This window comes from Esox lucius, chromosome 14 (assembly GCF_011004845.1).
Source record: "Esox lucius isolate fEsoLuc1 chromosome 14, fEsoLuc1.pri, whole genome shotgun sequence".
Classification (NCBI taxonomy): Eukaryota; Metazoa; Chordata; class Actinopteri; order Esociformes; family Esocidae; genus Esox; species Esox lucius.
The window spans coordinates 7318548-7338070 of NC_047582.1; the positions used below are offsets into that span (position 1 = coordinate 7318548).

The 19523-nt window shown below is 39.5% G+C and overlaps 1 protein-coding gene across 1 annotated transcript in view; it reads left to right on the top strand.

The window, feature by feature from the left end:
• Nucleotides 1–490: 490 nt before the first annotated feature.
• cntnap3 (contactin associated protein family member 3) overlaps nt 491–19523 on the top strand; it is a 149865-nt gene continuing 130832 nt past the window's right edge. Inside the window, exon 1 of the mRNA XM_013137048.3 lies at nt 491–837. Coding sequence (XP_012992502.2) covers nt 753–837 — 85 coding nt within the window. The 5' untranslated portion in view covers nt 491–752. The remainder of the gene's footprint in view (nt 838–19523) is intronic.

A 19523-nucleotide genomic window follows, 5' to 3' on the forward strand; every position in this document is an offset into this window, starting at 1 on the left:
GACGGGTGACCGTTTTAAGGAAAAACCTTTTTAACATGTTGATCCTAAACATCCCTTAAGTTAACAGTTGGATTGATATCTGGTGACTGCAAAGGCCATAGCATATGATTCACATAATTTTCACATTCATCAAACCATTCAATCTCTCATGCCCTGTGAATAGCGGTGTTGTCAACCTAGAATCCAGTAATGAACTATATTTCAGTCTTTTAGATCGTTTTATCTTGCCATAATTTTTTTAAATGCCACAGAGCATTATAGGATGTTAATTGCTTAATTGTATCATACAGTACACCTGTATGGAAGCATCTGCATTTGCAATGTTCCTCCAGTCATTTATTCAGATTTTTCTTTTACTCGTCACTCGTCTGCATTTGTATAATAAATAGCATACAACATCAGTCCAGGAATTTCGGACCGCGTATTGGTCTTGAACGCGTAGTGGGCACTTTAAACCTATGCTACTAAACACTAACGTAAGCTGAGCTGAAGAGGTGTGAGTCTTAGCACAACCTTCTCTCCCTCTCTTTCTCTCAGTATCTCTCTTTCTCTCCCTCTCTCTGAGCAGTCCACGCAAATAATGCATTCAACTGTTCCTCCTCAAGTCGGATTCCGCACCAACCGGATTGCGTGAGTAGCAGAGCACAGCACAGATCGGACGCACAGGCAACACACAAATACGCGCGCGAATCATTTACGGGACTAGAGGAGGACAGGAAAGGTCTCTCCTGCAGCATCCTTCCGTTCTGAAAATGGATTTGTGGACCAGAAGAAACCACGGAATGTTTTTGCATCTCGCAGTCCTTCTCTGTTGCTCTTATGGGTCTATTGGAAAAGGTGAGCACGCGTTTTCTGCACTCATTCGGGATGCGGACCTGCTGCTTGAGTGCAAGGAGAGTGATGGAGTGGAAATTCTTGTACTGAAATAAAAAAGACAACTAAGTTTTTTGTCAAAGCTTTTTAGAGCATTCTTTGGTTCATAATCTGGATGTTTTAACAGTGGCTTATGTTTTACTGCTATTATGTCTGCACTGACAAGGGATATTATTAGCCTACACCACTTTTTATGACAGAATTTCAGTCCTCGTATTACAGTACTTATTCAGAAACCTGCCAAGCGTGTTAATCTGGGCCGGGTGTTAAAATATGTCTTGGAAAATGTTTGCCCACTCTGTCATTGATTAAACCAAGCTTTCCCTTAGCCTTGTGGGTATATCCGTCGGGGATTAGGTTTTCACTTGACAGAAATCGCTGCAAGTCTATCGAGTGTGTCAAAACGAAAACATGTATTGGGTTATCCAGAGTTTGCAGACCAGGGCAGAGCAGGCTACTAAAATGTAGCAGCTGTTACTATTCCAACGCTGCAATCAAGTGTTTATATTAGTTTTTCCCCACGCTTTTGTGTTTACAACAAGATATACAATTAATTGAAAAGTAATTTCACAAACCTTGCCATTACACAAAATAATAGGTCGAAATGACCAATGTCCAGATAGTGCAACGACTGTATTTTTAACCACATACAGGCTGAACCATACTGCGTAAAATACCCTGAAATCCTTTTGAACAGGGTCCCACGAATTGGTATGTGTAATATTGGAATCAAATTTTATATCTCCCCTGTGTGTGCATTTGTGTGTGCGTTTGTTTGTGTGTGTGTGTGTGTGTGAGAGAGAGAGACGATCGGTCCAGTTGGCTCCACACGGCACACTGTGTGTGTTTGCGCGCGCGCGCGTGTGTGTGCGCGCGTGTGGGTGTATGTTTGAAATGAGGAGAGGGAGACATGTTTATTGCATCAATTCTAACAATCTACAGAAAATCAACGCAATAAACGGACCATTGGAGTTTTTGAATTGGACACAAATGCTGAACCTTAAGTCATCTGCAAGTAGTTCTCTCCCAGCTATTACAATGGCACTTTAATTATGGATATCCTGTGTGTATTTTCCGTGGGAGCATGTATCACTGAGCTTGCACATGTGTGTATGAGAAAGAGGGAGGTTTGGTGGTTGGAGCTGTAATGAGATGCATCTGTATTGTATTTGGAGCAGATGGCTGTAAACTTTGCAAGGCCATGGTCCTCCAGTCCACCGCCTGCACTGTTCTGCTACTCAGTGCACCCTAAGCCCTTAATGACCCAAGCAGCACCCTAGTCCCTATGCAGTGCACTCAGAGCTCTGGTCAAAAGCAGTGCAGTATTCAGGGAATATTGTGCTGATGAGGACACAGCCTTCCTCTTCCTATCTTACACAATTAGCCTGCTAGTGTACACACACGCCGGTTACGTTGTGGTATGATAATATACAGACAGTTCTACTGCTGTTGAGAGATGGTATGGTGTGTGTGTGTGTGTGTTGCAGATTCATTGCTGGGGGACATTTTCCTATCCATAATGGAGATTTTACAAAATGACAGCAAACCAAAGGAGACATACTGTATTTTAAAATCGGCAGATGGTGCCTAGTTGTGAGATTTTATATATTTATATAGTTTGCCCTGCGGTGCAAACATTTGAGTTTTTACATGATGTAATTGCTTTCAAATTTACAAAGTTTACAATTCTCTGATATAAGCTTGCTATGAATTCAAACCTCAATGACATAAGCATGTTTTATTTTTGTTTTGTGATTAAATGTCAGTATGCAATATATTTTGTTTTGCAGTGTTGTAACTACAACATCATGAGACCCTGTCCAATAACTTTTTGTATGGCCCATTAGCCTAAAGAGATTCCACTGGAATAAGCTCGCAGTGCACAATTTGAACAATAGACAAGGCTGCTGAGCAATGTAGGACACACTTGGAAAGATCTTGAGGGCGCAGCAGGCAGGACCCTGCCTAAACATATTGTTCAAATCTTGCCGGACCCAATGCAATCTCATTGCAAGCACTGCCTAAACCTGAACCTCAAATGTTTGGACATTATATATAAAATCGTCAAATTTACAAACGGCAATATTATGACCACTTCTAGCTTGACGGGAATACACTTTTTTATGAAAACACGCGACACTGGCCTGACTGACAAGCGCATGATGTTTATACTGAATTATTAAAGTCTCTGTCCTCATGTTACCTTGTTATCGGCTTACCTAGACAGCTGTGTTCTATCAGCTGGCTGCTGCTTTCGTTCTTCAGTACTGCAGATGGAGAACAGGGCTGCATCTGAAATGGCGCTCTATTCCATTTATAGTACATAGGGGCTCTTTAAATATATACCCCATTGGGCCCTTGTCAAAGGTAGCCCACCTTGTGGTTGGTTTTGAATACTGGCCCAGGACTTTGATGTTTGAAGCATTGACAGCATGGATCTTCAAACAGGTCGCTGACTCATCATGCACTGCCAGCGTATAATCAGTCGGGTTAGTGGTCTGTTGTTTTCAGGAGTGGGTCTGCCCTCCGCTGCCACGTTAAGGTCCTGTGTGGCTCAGATGGTAAGAGACTCAGCTTTTCCCCGCCATGTTTAAGGTCGAGGTCTACCAAGTTAAGTTGTTTGTGTGGTTGTACGTATTGTGTTGAGTCTTTTGTAAGATGTGTATCCTTGGAATATCCTGAGGCGAGGCTTCATGTGAGCATCTGCCCTCGACCTCAGCCGTCAGATGAAGGTCTCCCTGGCTGATTGTGGCGTTCATAGGAGACATGTCGGTTATCTTGCAGTCTAATGTGTGTTGTATAAGGACTAGAGTATCCCTGAGTTATTCCAAGACTATCCTCTTATCTGTGGAGGGTCTGTGAGAGCGACAGGCTTAATCAGAGCGCGGCAGAATTTTTTTTGTCAAACCCTCAAGACGAGAGAGAGAGAGCGCGAAAGAGAGAGTGAACACTCCAAAGGCGAGCGTGGCGATGTAGCCGAGGAAAGAACCTCAGTAGCTCTCAGCTGGAGACCCCGTCGACCGGTTTATATTTTGAGTTTATAGTTGCTAATTTGAGTGACCCATTTTCCCTCATGTGTTTTAATGTGTGAATGCAGTGTCCTTTACAGTTAATTGTATAAAACCCAGCTATGTTTATGAATTGTATTCCATATTGGATCAAGAATTAAGTTGATGAGCAACTTAAGTTGAATGTATACTGTACATTCAAACTGTGATGTTTATCTAAATTAAGTGTGTGTGTGTGTGTGTGTGTGTGTCTGAGTGAGAGAGAGAGCAAGTGAGAGAGTAATGGTGAGATGGAGGAAAACATTGAGAGAAAGGGGGAGGAGATTAAGCAGAGAGAGAGAGATTGAGAGAGGGTGAGGGCGAGGGAAAATGAAAAGCTCACTATCAAAAGACAGAAAAGGACTCAGAGTTGAAAGAGGAAGATAATCCTGCTTCCCTGAACTCTCATTAACATGAAACTTTGTACGAGCATTGTGGTTTTGTCACGAACAGAGAAAGTGAAGAGTTGATGAAGAATGTGCTACGGCACTCTGTGCTGAAAAAGGACAGTGCTGTTATCCAGCCGGCTGTGGAGTTTGCAGCAGCAACAAGTTGTTTCCAGGGATAGTCATCAGGACTAGATAACACTGCCATAGTCACGGAATACCTGCTGTCAGCTAGGTTATAACAACTGAGTCATGAGGATTACAGAATGTGCGCTGTGTTCATTAATGCCTGGTTCATTTGATCACTGATGATGTGATCTGTCATGTGTTTAAGCATGACAGGTACTGGAACGTCTGTCATCCTCACTGAAATCCTGGATGTGTAGGAATGAAAGCCTCCCTGAGTCTTACTCTGATGAAGGTCTTGGGAAAAATACTTTATAACACTGAAATTCACATTATGTTCGAGTATGTCTAGAGACATTAACACAGTTTAGTCTTTGCACTGAATCCCTCATTCCTCCTCTCTAACTCCCTATTGTATCTTTCATTCTTTCTTTCTCTCTGCTTCCTCTTACTGCGTGAGTGGAGCGAATGTCTCTTACTGAGTGAGTGACTGACTGACGGACTGACTGCACTGGCTCAAACCATAAGTATCTACATTGTAGTAAGCCTGAAATAAAACAGTTTACTGTTATATTGGGGCTGTTTCTGGTGGATTTTTGAAGTTTGCATCCGTGCAAGAATTTTGGGTCAGGATAGACAAACACATTTGCTGGCTACAACATACAGTAGTTACGTTATAGTAAGCCTTAATTGAAACTGTATACGGTTAAATTGCGACTGTTTCTGGCATGGAAAAGTTCATCTTCAGTCTCGCTAACAACTGCTCAATTCTTATGATTATTCCTAGGAATTTAGTAGATACTAGTAAGCCTATTACTGGCTAATAAGCTGTTAAAACGGCCAGTGGCAAAAACAGTAAAGTTCATAGACGCTACGGTGGAGGTAAACTTAATAAGAAACGTTAGTCAGTTTAACACAATCCTCAATGGAGTCTAGCGACTGCTGAAATGTGTAATGCTGTGGCGTAGTGGTTGAAGACTGTGCCTCTCATGTGGAAGACCTAAGTTTGAATATATTGAGAGCAATGACATTTATTAATTATTTCTGGTAGATTACACGATTCTCTTGTCTTTTCACCTGATGAATAAGTAAGTTATCGTCGCCTTTATTGATAGTTATTGTGCAAATGTCGATCATGAATGAACGAAAAAAGTATGTTGTTTTGCCATGAAAGAAAAAAACAAGTTTGTCAGGCTCCCTAGCAATTGCTAAATTCTTATTCCAGTAAGCTAGTAGATACTGGTAAAGCTTGTTACTGACTAATACGCTGTTAAAACGGCCACTGGCAAACGCCCTACATAGACGCTATTTGTGGTGGAGGTAAACTTAGTAAGAAACATTAGTCAATTTAAATGTCATTCCTGGATGGCCAATTAACTATTAAAACGGCCAGTGGCAAAAGAAGATTTGTTCAGGATAGAGACAAGAGGCTATATTGACACCTGGCAGATGTACAGCTCTGTGGTGTAGTGGTTAACGACACAGCCTTTCATGTGGGTGACCCAGGTTTGAATCTCGAAATGGCAACACTTTTCTATTGCGGGCCAGCTGAACTAGACTTATCTGGTTTCTTGTTTATATCTCCCTCTATTTCATTTCTGATCTCACTCCCACTTTCTCAGTACCCTTGCTTTCACTCCCCCATCTTTTTTCCCTCTCCATCTCTCCCACATTTATCTCCCCCTCTGTTTCAATCTCTTACTCACTACCTCTCCCTTTCTACCTTATTCTCCCTCTTCTCACTCCCTTTTTCTCTCTTTCTTCCTCACATTCCTTTTCTCCCCCTCTCTCCCTCTAGGCCTATTACCAGTTCTCTAAGGGCTTTTATCTTCTCTCACAGCTGATCCCGGGTCAGTGAAGCGCTTCTCCTAATAGCCTAATTGCAGATTACACCATGACACCTCAGTCCTATACCCTGAGTGTGAGACAGATAGAGGAAGTGAGTCACACCCACACTAGTCATGCTTTCCAGACTCATGGAGCTCCGAGCCCAAGTCTTAAAACGACTCTCGTTTTCCTGTGTAATGCACTACTTTTCTCGTTTCAAGTTTCACATTTTTAATGCACAGCACAGAACAGAAAGCACACCATTAACTTCTTACTAGAAAGTTCCTGTTTAACATTAAAAACATAGTTAATAATCATTATAACACTGTGTCAATATTTCCATGTCCCAAAGGACTCTGGTGAAAAGCAATGCACTCTATTGGAAACAATGTGCCATTTTGCAAGAAACCTCAAACAGACCCAGTTGCTCTGTGAAGGGACTGCACTCACACCCACAATATGTGGTGCTCTACTCTCCCATGAGTCCTGTGTGCTGTGCTGTAGAGCTTAAGCGTTTATTCGGTTGGCCGATATTTGCCTTTGACAGAAACATTTGTATTAGCCTTTATTCTATTGATAACATGGCATTATTATATTCAGTCCGTAAAATGAAATACTATGTTGGCTTATTTGCAGTACTTTTTATTTTTTTATTGGTTTCCTGAAGAGAGTGCTCTACAAGCTGCTCATTGAACATAAATCAACACTGAAGTCACAACCTGAGAAGAGTAGGAAAGGGGGTTAGATAGTGTAGCTGGTGATATTTGAAGTAAAGTTTCAAAAGAACACTTCACCAAACAAGGAGCCCTGTCCTCATCACAACGTCACTCAGATAAAGGTGCACTCCGGTCTCATGATCACCCTGTTGAAGTACCACGCTAAAAGTACTTTCTAAAAGTGACCTCACCTTGTCTCTGACAGATAACCACCAATCACAATCCCAGTCAAACTGAGGTTCAGGCTGTTTGGGGAGGATTCTCTGTTTTAATAGGTTAGAAGAAGTTGTCACTCTTATTTTGTCTTCTGAACCACTGATTTATTCACTTGACACAATAATAACAATGTTAGTGTCACACATAACAATGGGTACAGAGCACCATAGGGGTCATGGTAAAATAAAAATAGAAAATGGCATGCTAATCTGTTCTCTCTGTTTTATTTTTATAAATTCAGATTAGTTTTATTAATTCCCAATTTTTTTAAATTAATTCTGCAAATTTTTTATCCCCCCAATTTCTACTTTCATTTGCTTGAATCTTACCATTAGGGCTTGAATCTTACCATTAGGGCTTGAATCTTACCATTAGGGCTTGAATCTTACCATTAGGGGTACCCCAGGAAATGTTCTTGCTTCCTATGTAATTGCTAAATAAAATAGCCTTGCAAGCACAGGAAATGCATCAGAGATGCTGAGGATGATCTTGTGTTCTTACTCAATATGTTAAGAATGTCTTTGTATTTCAATACCATTTTAGTCAAGTAGAGTTCAAGTAACTTGGATCGATATATGAAAAGATTAGCTTAAATATGCATTTCTAGTTATGTTTGATTAGGATGCCCATTAGCTATTGCACACGCAACAGGTACTCTTCTACTGGTCCACCAACCCTTTCAAAACATTGACCTTTTTTTGCTTAACAGCCTGAAATGAAAACACTGTGTAAAGAAAACATTTTTGTTGCTGGTTATTAAGTGTTACTTCCTAATTGCTTATGCCTCAAAAGTATAGAAAATGGCCATTATTCCCCACAAACTTTGATTTTGTGCCCAGGACAGTGATATTTTATGATTTGAGATGAAACACATCAAATCAGACGTTGTTCAGCTTTATTTACAAACAGTAACCCACAATATCCAAGTGGGAAAAATACATCAAAAAAACTGTTAAGGAATTAAATTACATTTAAAAATAAATTCTCCCACGGAGGCCAGATTTATGGAGCTCTTGTAATATTGCGGTCACACGCATTTAAATTTCATGCAAACATACTGTACTATAGCAGTGGTTATGTTTTTAAAAGGCTAGAAGAGCAGTAGTCCTTATCAGCTATGTCACATCAACAGGTGACATCTTGAGGGAATGAATGAAAACATTTCAGGAATTAATAAAAACTTGTAGGGAGTTAAAACATTGAGGGAATGGAATAAAGGCAGACTGCTAGTTAGAAAGAAATGAAATGTGTGATTAAAACGTGACCCAAAAAGTCACCCCCCCCCCCCCCCCCCCGTCAGTGTGTGTACAAACCAGTGACATCTCATTAACACCTCATATCTTCATCACAGAAGCTATACTCAATAAAACATAAAACACTGTCTGGCTATCAAACCATATAGCGCAGTCTAAAATACAGACAGCCTCAGCCATCACGACTAAACATGTCATAATCTGAAGCCTAGAATGAAAAAGAGTAATAGAATACTCACTGCGACATAGAACACTGTAAGGCTGTTCAGAGAGGACTGGATGGTTTCACTCTGTGAAAATAGTGAAGTATTTGACAGCACTGCACTGCAACAAACATGTTTAGACAACCTGAACTGGGTCTCTTGAAATAATCAAAAGTAGGGCTGGCATCCTGACCCTCCCTAACTCTTCCTCCACTACCTTTGACCTGGACTTATCATCATCCTGGATGTGAATGAATTGATAATTAGTAAAAAGGTGGCTGTGTTATATCAAGGACTGACTAATGTAAGTAGCAGGCCATCAAAAAAAAACGTTAACCAATTGAATGTAATGTAAACATTTTAAAAAACACCACAACATTTTTTTTTTATCATGAGTGTGGAGCAAAAACCAAGTAATGCTTTCTATCCATTTCTGGTAAAATAGCTATAAATTATAGTGATATAATCCCTTTTAAGAACACAAGTTCAAGTGTATATTCAAAGAAAGATTAGTAATGAGACTTGAAATGACTGGATGGCTACTGCCTACATTAATCAACAAACTGTCTAGCAGACATCGTGTTACGCAGCTAGCATTCTACAGTCATTTGCACTGAACAAAAATATAAACCATAAGAGACTCCGAAGCCATTAGGCCCTAATCTATGGATTTCATATGACTAGGAATACTGATGTGCTTATATGGAACACTCATGAAACATTCCACCAGCACTATATAGGGTTTTTATTTTTGTTTATTGTAGCCAATTAGCTTTTATTTATCAGGGGTTATTATATTGTACTGTAGCAGCAGAGATAGTATAACCAGGTGTGGTGGCAGGACCACTGTGGATCAGTCGGTTCATTTCCAACATTTGGCTGCATCTGAACTCCAGGGATGTGATTCTTTTGTCACGCAGCTGCTTCCTCTACCCTACCTTTATATTTATGATTGTGCTTATCTATTCTTTTTCAATCACATCAACGTTTCCCTTCTGTCAGCATATGTGGGGAATGGTTTGGGCTTTCAGTGAGAGCCTGCCTTGACAAGGATGGACAAAAGGGCCAAGGCAGTAGGAGAGGGCCTGGTAGGCAGGCCCGGGCAACCCCTATTCAGTGCCCTAGTCAAACAATGTGGGCCGGGACCAAAGAAATAAAATCCATTTTCTTATCAGGACCGCTCACCGCCGCCGCACAGTTTGGAAGGTCCATCAGGAATTCTCCTGGTGTTCCGGATGCCCGGTCCGCGGTTGGCCATAAGTATTCATTAATACACGCTGTCGGTGACCAGTTTATGCCATTTAAAGTGTTAACAGAGCTGATGAAGCCAATACGAAATTATTTTGTATTGTAAAAACATGGTGTCAAATTCACATGGTTATGATATGAAAACATTGTTGTGCTAAACATCTTACGTGCTTGTCAGAACAAGCTGCCATGGCAAAGTTGGCTTTAGAACTGACATTAAACTGAATTTCACTGCATCAATGAATAGTTTGAGAATTTGGGAACAGAGTGAGAAATACACATACATTTCTGCTAAGAGGCAGTGAGGAGATTCACCATTTTCCCTCAAGGCACCTTTCATCCACGCATTTCCAATATATTTCCATTGTTTGTTTACTATCCCTAAACATTTTTATGTATGTATGCTGAGATTTCAGGGAGCTTTTAAGACCTCATGACTGGGATGTCAGTAGGGTCTGATGTGGTGGCTCCTTAATGTTAACCTGCCGGCAGATCTGCCACTTGTAATGAACATCCCTCTCTCTGAACTGATTCCAGAGTAGTGCTGTGCCAATACAACGATTGAATGTAAAATCGCGATTATTTTTTCCACAATAATTTCTGATATATATTCTGATGTCTAGAATCGATGTTTGTTTATTTATTATGCTGTCGACAGTCGTCTTAAATTACTGTAGTGCTCGCTGAACGGGCGTGTTTCTTTAACAATAATAGTTCTGTACCACAATATCTACCTGATAAAAGCTTGTTAGTGTATTCCCTTGGATGTCGTCGAAGAAACCAGAAGAGGGGATGCTGTCATTTCACTTTATTTTTTTAAATGTATTAATAGCCTAACTCAAAATGCTTGCGCCAAAGCGGCCACAACTTTTTGAGTTCGATTTTTTCTGTGTTGTTCTGGCTATAAATTCCGTTTTGCCAAAATATTGTAGCGCGCTACGTGAAAAAAGCCGAAGAACTAGAGACATAGAACTCTGTGGAAGTTCATTCAACCGTTTCACACGATACATAGAGGTCATCAAGCTAACCCAGTGTTTCAGTCATGGTAACAAATGTAACAAAGTTAATGTAAATAAACATGAGCACATTATCAGGACTAAATTCTAGGTAACGTAAATGCATAACAAAAACACTAACAGAACATAATTTACCCACTTAAACTAAACACTTAACAACACTAATAACCTAGTCCCATGATGCTTTGCACTGCCGTGCAGAACAGTCAACACAACCGCATCCTGTTAGCCGTTACAATATGTACGCCACATTCTTCCCTTTATCATTTATAAAAACTCGTATGTCTTGAGATTTGCCTTGTGCATACTTTATTATGATCACACGTACATTACGACCAGCTGTACGGACCTAATTTGACTGCTTGCTCAATCTCGTTGCAATATATCGTTTTATGCACACTTAGACAATCTTTTTTTTAAAAAATGTTATTGTTAATGGGAGAAAACAAATTATATTATTCCAAGTTACATTAATGTTTTGTCAAATTAAAGAAGAGTATGTTCTCTTTAAAACAAAGTAAACTTGTAATTTTAATTTGGTTTTGGTCTTTGTGCTGTGTGTTTGGAATGTGTGAGAACATATCATTTATTTTGCGAATTTTCACTAATCAACAGCAGCATTCTAGAATTCTATTGGGGTCTAAATTTAGAAGTTAGGGGTTCATTAGGAGTTGCTAATGGGGATTAGCTAAAGATTGTCCTTTCAAGTATATAGCCTATATCATTTGAGGTTTTCTTAAGTATTGGGATTCAGTTGTGATATCGTGATGTATTGAATCGTAGCATGTGTATCGTGACATCGCAAGGTACTTGCCAATACCCACCCCTATTCCAGAGACTGTTTTTTTTTTTACAATTCTTTTGAAAGTTGGTACCAGTTCAATGAAAATAAAAATCTGAAATATCTGATGTGCACAAGTATTCAGAGCCTTTATTCCTAACTTGTTGAAGTGCCTTTGGAACCTCTCACAGCTTTGAGTCTTCTTTAGTATGCCTCTACCAGCTTGGCCCACCTGCATTTGGACAGTTTTTCATCTTTACTGGGATGCCTGAAGACTTTTAAAAAATTAATCCAGACTGATATATATGTAGCGTATATGTGTAAAGTTGTGGGATCAGGCGGCTTTGCGAGGCTATGGCCACTCACGGACATTCACAAACTAGTCTTTATGCCACAGTACCATCTTCTCGGTTATGTGCTTCTGGTTATTTTTGTGATGGAAGATCTTTGATCAAGACTGAGGTACTGTGCATTCTGAATCAGGTTTTCTTCAAGGTCCTCCCTGTATTTTACTCCATTCATCCTTCCCTCAATCTTGACCCTTTCAGTCCCTGCTGCTGAGAAGCAACTACACAACATGATGCTCCCACCACCATGCTTCCCCGTAGGGATGGCATTAACCATGTGATGAGCGAAATATTGTTTTCTCCAGACTTGGCATTTGGGTCTAATCGTTTTATTTTGTTCTCAGCAGACCAGATAATGTTTTTCTTCTTGCTCTTATATGCCTTTTACTCAGGAATACCTGCATCTAGCTACTCTACTATAACACCCTGATTGATGGAGTGCTGCAAAGATGGTTATCCTCCTGGCATGTGCTCCCATCCATGCAGAGAAATCCTTAAGCTCAGTTCAAGTGGCTATTGGGTTCTTGGAGACCTCCTTTGACAAGGTCTTTCTTGTCCAGTTACTTATTTTGGCAGGACAGAAAGCTTTAAAATTAGTTTTGGTTGTTCCAACCGTCTTCCATTTCACAATGATGCTTTTGCATTTTTTTATAACCTTCCCAGATCTATGTTTGACCTAAGTCTTTAAAGAATTCCTTGGATTTCAGAAGTCTTCATAGAATTCCTTGGACTTCATTAGTTGGTTTTTGCTCTGACATCCACCGTGAAGTATGGTACCATGTGTCAATCAAGTTCTAGAAACATCTCAAGGATAATCAATTTGATCCCATTTGGGGTCCAAATACTTATTTATACAAGATATTTTAGTTTTTCATTTTGAATAAGCTGCCTCAAAGGGTATTGTATTTTGTGTAGATTGATGGCAAACATTATATATTTAATCAATTTAAAATGTATGTCTCTAACACAGCTAAATTGAGAAATTGAAGTAGTCTGAATATTTTCCAAATACACTGTAAACCTGTGTGAAATAACAAATGAAAGCAGGGACTAAATGTTGTTAGGGTACAGCATGTTGTTAGTGGTTGCCTGTGACTGTCACTTGCTTTGTGAGATCAGATTTCATCAAAGGGATGTTTTCCTGAACCTGTCTTCATGCAAAAATGGATGTTGGAACCTGACTGTGCAGTGTCAGTAGGCTCTTTAAATCCTAAGATTGATTTAAGTAGGCTCTTAACAGTCCCAACTGTGATGCAAACCAGCTTTTTAGACTCTGTAAGTAGGATGTCAGTAGGCTCTTTAGAATACTAACTGTGATGTATGGAGTCTCTTTGAAACTCTAAATGTGATGTTAAATGTGATGATATTATTTAAAATCCAAACAGAGTTATCAGTCGGCTCTAAAATCATGACCACATTTTCAGTAGACATTTTTGTCATACTATATACAACCAGCATAATCATTTACCTTGAATCGGCAGGGAAACTGTCAAGAGAGATGACCTATGTGGCTCTGTGAGTCAGCTAAATGTGTCCTCAAAGTGGTAATATGTGGTATGCCTCATATTTTCCCCTCCAAATGTACACATATTCACTGTAGTGCTTGATGGCAATAGGGAGCCTTCAGGTTTCAGACTAATTCACACACATTTATATTTATGTAATTTAGCAGACTAATTCAGAGCGACTTAAAGTAGTGACTGCATATATTTTCATACTTTTTCCTACTGCCCCAAAGTGGGAAATCAAAAATACCTGACCTTGCAAGCATCATGCTCTAAATGAGCTACACAGTTGTCAGAAAATGTGCCTCCTCCTCCGCTTTTTCAGTGCTCTTCCACTTCTACTATACCTTCACTTTTTCAAACAGACAGCTTAATGATCAAGTAAGAAACATGTCTGGAGTAGGAATTATCTATATTTGGCTGGTAAAATGACCCGCCGAGCGCTTCCGTTTTTCATATGCAGCACATAGCTCGCTGCCTCATCGGAATGTATCCCTTTTCAATGAGCTGGTTGTTTGTATTGTGAAGAACATAAACCAGTGAATAAAATCAATTTGGTGCAAATGTCTGCGTGGCATACACATTTCCCTGCAAAGCTGACTGTCCATTATGATTCATGAGAGAGGTGGTGTCTCTCACAGTGGCTGACTGAGGGAAGGGGAAAGCGGAAAGCAAGGATGAATCACTCTCATATTTCTTCTTTACTGTCATTTATGAAAATGTGTGTTGGAGAAGCCGAGTCATGAATGGGATCTTATGAAGTCAAGGTTACACAAAGATAACGGAGGGTAACGCTGTTTTTTTTGGTCTTTTTTTGTGAACTATCAGTCATGATTCTAGATTTATTAATGGAGAGAGACATATTTAAGCAGGAAATTGACAGAAAAAAGGCAGTCCATCTATCTCTGGTTCTGACCCACGCGAATCTGTATTAGCTCAAGGCCAAATTTTTCAAAGGACTGGCACCCTCAAAATGGACACATTCATCACAGAGCCTTGTCGTCATTATAGATGAGTTGGTCCTGGACCAAATATCTGTCACGGTGGCAGTCTTTCTAGTATGTCCAATTGTGCTCTCGTCTTCTGTTAGCTTCGGTCCTACTTTGCTGTAATAGCTAGAATATTCAACCTTTCTGCTGCAGATTAGGCTGCACTTGGTTCCCATTCATACAGTGATCATTCACAACAACATCTGCTGTTATTGCTCATAATGTCATATTCTTTTCTGTGTTCCCTCATGAATGTCAGGGCAAATCAAAGTAGGAACATTTAACAGGTGTGCATTTTTAATGTGCCACCCTATTCCATTTTTAGTGCACTTTTTTTGACAAGGACTGATTGGAATAGGGTGGCATTTTAGTACACGGACTGGGGAATAACACAGGTGTGGCAACTAAAATCCAGTCATTCACTACCACTCACTAAACATCTGTACGATACCACATTGTAGATGCAGTTGAGCCGGTTGATGCTGTTTGTGAAAGCACACCAGTATAATTTTAACAAACCTACGGGGCTCTGACCTAAATCATCTGTCAATCTCCATTATCATCATCATCACGTGTTCAACAAAAACCTGGCTGTTTTTCAGCCACCTGCAACATTAAATCATTAAAGTAATAATAAGAACGATACGTCCCTTGCTTCAGCTAATTTATTTTTATTTGTAAAAGGCTTTGCTTTAAATAAGAAATGTATTATTCCACTGTCCTTGAGTTTACGTACATTTGCTCTAAACATCATGGTTTGAGAGTGATGTTGCAACACCCTTCCTTACCCATTGTGATCTCCAAGATTTACTCTAAGCACAAGGCAAGTTGGTTAAAAAGTTGTTGAAAAGACCACTTTGTGGTTGAAAATAACTATTTTTGCGGTTTTACATTATTTTGGTCAGCAGGTTATGGTCAGCAGCGCTTGAATGACAGTGGATGTGAAAGAATTCGCTTTTTTTGTTAAAACCCACATAATAGTTCCTTTCCCTATCAACTGTTGTAGCAAAAAGGGCAGAGATATTAGGAGAATCGGTCAGAATGTTGCCTAGCAGTCACCCTCCAGCTCCTAGCCCTTTAGTGACATTCTGAGCTCATACTTCCATTTCACTCCCCAGTGGTTCCCCTAGGGAAGGCCAGGCAGAGGGGCTGACCCTGTGCCAATTTTGGGTCAGTACTGACAGAATCCTTTTCTTCCAGTTCTGTTCTCTCCCGTACCACTGCCTTTCCCTCTCCTTGTTCCTTCAATGTTCTTCTCATCTCTTTCTACTTCAGTCTGAGCATTCTATACACTAGGCTACCTGAAAGCTCCAAGCATTTGCTCTGTATGGAGGGCAAGCACCTTAATCTTTTATGAGTTACCTCAGGCTCACCAAAATACTTTATTTGTAAACATTACTTGGAGACAGAGTTAGTCTGACCTTCTGAAGAGTTTTTCTTTCTGATCAGCATCGTCACAGGCTCAAAGCTAAGCAGGGATCAAGGCCAGTGATAGAAGCAGGGCTATGGTTCAACTGAGAGTATGTGTACTGGTAAGCTCTCTTCCCCCTGACTACAAAGGAACTGGAGGTAAGGAGAAAAGAGCGTAAATAAAATCAAAATAATTATTCACACTGACAATACCGACCAGTTATTGCTTGATTTTGCTGGTATCGTTCATTACAACAGGGAGCGAGAGAAATAAGGACAGGCAGAGAGAGAGACAGAGAGACAGAGAGAGAAAATATGGGTTTTACGACCTAATATTAAAATAAATATTTGAGATTACAGAGAAATGGGCCTTCTCTCTTTCTGTGCATAAAAAAAAAAAAAACATATATTGGAAGTTTGTTTGCAGTGCTTATGTATTTTATTTAGCTTTATTTATACAGAGAAATCAACTGAGACCAGTGTCTCTTTTACAACTGAGCCATGTACTACAGCCGTAAAAACACATGCAAAATTGAAATAAAACGTATATTAAGAAAAGCATCACAGTTGACACAAAAACATTTTTTGAAGTCTTATAGACACTAAAACATTTAAATCAAGATCACTCTGAATGGCATTCCATGAGTGTGTGGCAAAATATTAAAAAGCAGTTTTCCCAGTTTTGAATATGCCTGCAGTATCTCTAACACAATCCAGTTTTGAGAGCGTGTTTTGTAACTTCTGTTCTTCCAGCTAATTTGTTATGTTAGATTCTCAGGATGTTTTTGCATGATATCCTTGAATATATATCAACCAATGTCTGGCTCTTCTAGATGTCAGTTACTCCCAGGCAACGGAAGCATACAGTATAACAGTCAGTGAGGAGTGCGAAACTTTGAACCAGTGATAAAACGCAATGCTGAATGATAGATTTCATCCAGAATTTTAGGTACAGAAGCTGAGGCATGCATACTATGTCACAGTACCAACATACAAGTTTCTTGCACAATATTTCTTCTATGCTGACGTATTCCTACATGAAAGTTTTTTCACCAACTCACTAACAAGTGTTTTAAAAGACAGGTATTTGTAAGGAGCATCATGTATTATGAATGAACAATTTAGGTTAGTCATTTTAGCATCATCCTTAGGTTCTGTGACCCAGAAAATAGCATGTACTTAGATTTATTTGCCTTTAGTACCAACCTACCTAGAACCGTTGTGTATTGCACTGTGTCATTAGCATAAACATGCAATGTTACAGATTAACAATATAAAAATTTATTAATTTTATACAGTGGATATAAAAAGTCTAAACAAACCTGTTAAAATGCCAGGATCTTGTGATGTAAAAGAATGAGACAAAGATAAATCATGTTTAACTTTTTTCACCTTTAATGTGACCTATAAATTGAACAATTCAATTGAAAAACAAACTGAAATCAAAAAAAAAAAAACAAACTGAAATACCCCAATACTGTGGGTATGGTGTTCTTTGGGTGATCTGCAGTGTTGTTCTTAGGCCAAACATAACATTTGGAATTATGGCCAAAAAGTTCAACCTTGGTTTCATCAGACCATAACACATTTTCCCACATGCTTTCAGGGACTTGATACCTTCAGCCAGGTATTGGATGTTTTTCTTTGTAAGAAACCCTACCCCATAGCCCATTCATATGAAGAATACGGGAGATTGTTATCACATGTAATACACAACCAGTACTTGCCAGAAATACCTGCAGTTCCTTTAATGTTAGATACCTGTTAGATACCTGCAGTTCCTGTTAGAAGGCTCCCTGACCAGCTTTCTTCTTGTCCTTTCATCAATGTTTGAGGAACATCCAGTTCTTGGTAATGTCTGTGTTGTGCCATATTTTCTTCACTTGATGATTACTGTCTTCCCTGTGTTCCTTGGTATATCTAATGCTTTTGTACCCTTCTCTTGACTGATATCTTTCAACAATGAGATTCCTCTGATGCTTTGGAAGCTCTCTGCGGACCATGGCTTTTGCTCTGAGATGCAACTGAGAAAATGTCAAGAAAATCCTACTAGAACAGCTTAACTTTATTTGTGATTAATCAGAGTCACTTTAAATGATGGCAAGTGTGTAATGACTTCTATGAGTTTGAACATGAGTTTGAATGTGATTGGTTAATTCTGAACACAGCCACATCCCCAGTTACAAGAGGGTGTGAACACTTATGCAACCAGGTTATTGTAAGGTTTTTATTTTTCATTTTTTCCCCCTCGAAGATTTCAGTTAGTTTTTCAATTGAATTGTTCAAATTATAGATCACATTAAAAGGAAACATTTCTGACATGATTTGTCTTTGTCTCATTCTTTTACATCACAAAAACCTGCCATTTTAACAGGGGTGTGTAGACTTTTTATATCCACGGTAGGACCCAAAAGTTGACCCTGTGGAAACTCCTTTGTGTACTGCAAGAAACATAGATTTAATTCCATCAGCTACAATAGTCGATGTTCTTTCACCAAGGTAATTTTGAAACCAGAGGTGAGTGTCCTTGACCAGGCCCAATGAAGACAGCTTTTTGTATAGAACATGTTCAACAGGTCAACAAACAAATCAACACAGTTAATTTATCTTCTAAGGCTTTGAAAATATAATTTACAACCAGTGTAGTTGTTGTTGTTTTTGTAGTACTGTGCTCAGGTCTAAAACAAGATTTAAATCTGTTCAAAATGCAATTTCTGATAATAAGGCACATAGCTGCTTATTTACAGATGTCTCTAGGATTTTAGCGAGGGATAACAATTTAGAGATGGGCCGACAGTTATCAAGGACATTAGTGTCCTGACCCTTATGCAGTGGGAACACTATTTTTCAGCCTTTAGGGATAACTTCCCAAATTATTGTTGGATTAAATGTATGTTTTAGAGCTCAAGAGATAATTGAAGCGGAATTAACCAATAAGTTATAGTTTTCTTAGTGTCTATAACTAGCAGTAAATCAGGGACCTCTTTTTCAGTGAACAGACTAAGCAAAAACCCTTGACTCAAAAAAATCAATGTTCCTGCATAATTACTTCATGTATTCCTCTATCATGTATTCTTCAATCATTTTGTGTAGGTATAGACTTTTTTTCTAAATGATTACCTGCTGCAAAAAGGTGGCAGTAACAGGCATCAGCAATTGCATTTTGCTTTAGGTGTAACAGTGTGTCTTAGTGGTGTGTGTTGCAAAAAAGGAGTCGAATGCAGGGATGCAGTAGAGTCAATGTATTGCGTTCTTCTGAACAAACAAGGCACGCAATACTAAAATGATGCACAAGCGCAAAACAACCGCACAAGGCAAAAATACAGAACACTGAACATAGAACAATACCACACAAAGACAGACAGAAACACAGGAACTTATATATGCGATCTAATGAGGGAATGGACACCAGGTGTGTGCAATAACAAGACAGGACAGTGCCGTGGGAGGAGGAGCGGCGTGGCTAGAAGGCCGGCGATGACGTGCGCCGAACACCACGTCGGGAGGGGTGGCGCGCGTCCTCCACGCGCGTCCTCGTTACATTAGGTTTCTCAATGTCTTAAAATCTGCCAGTCTTAAC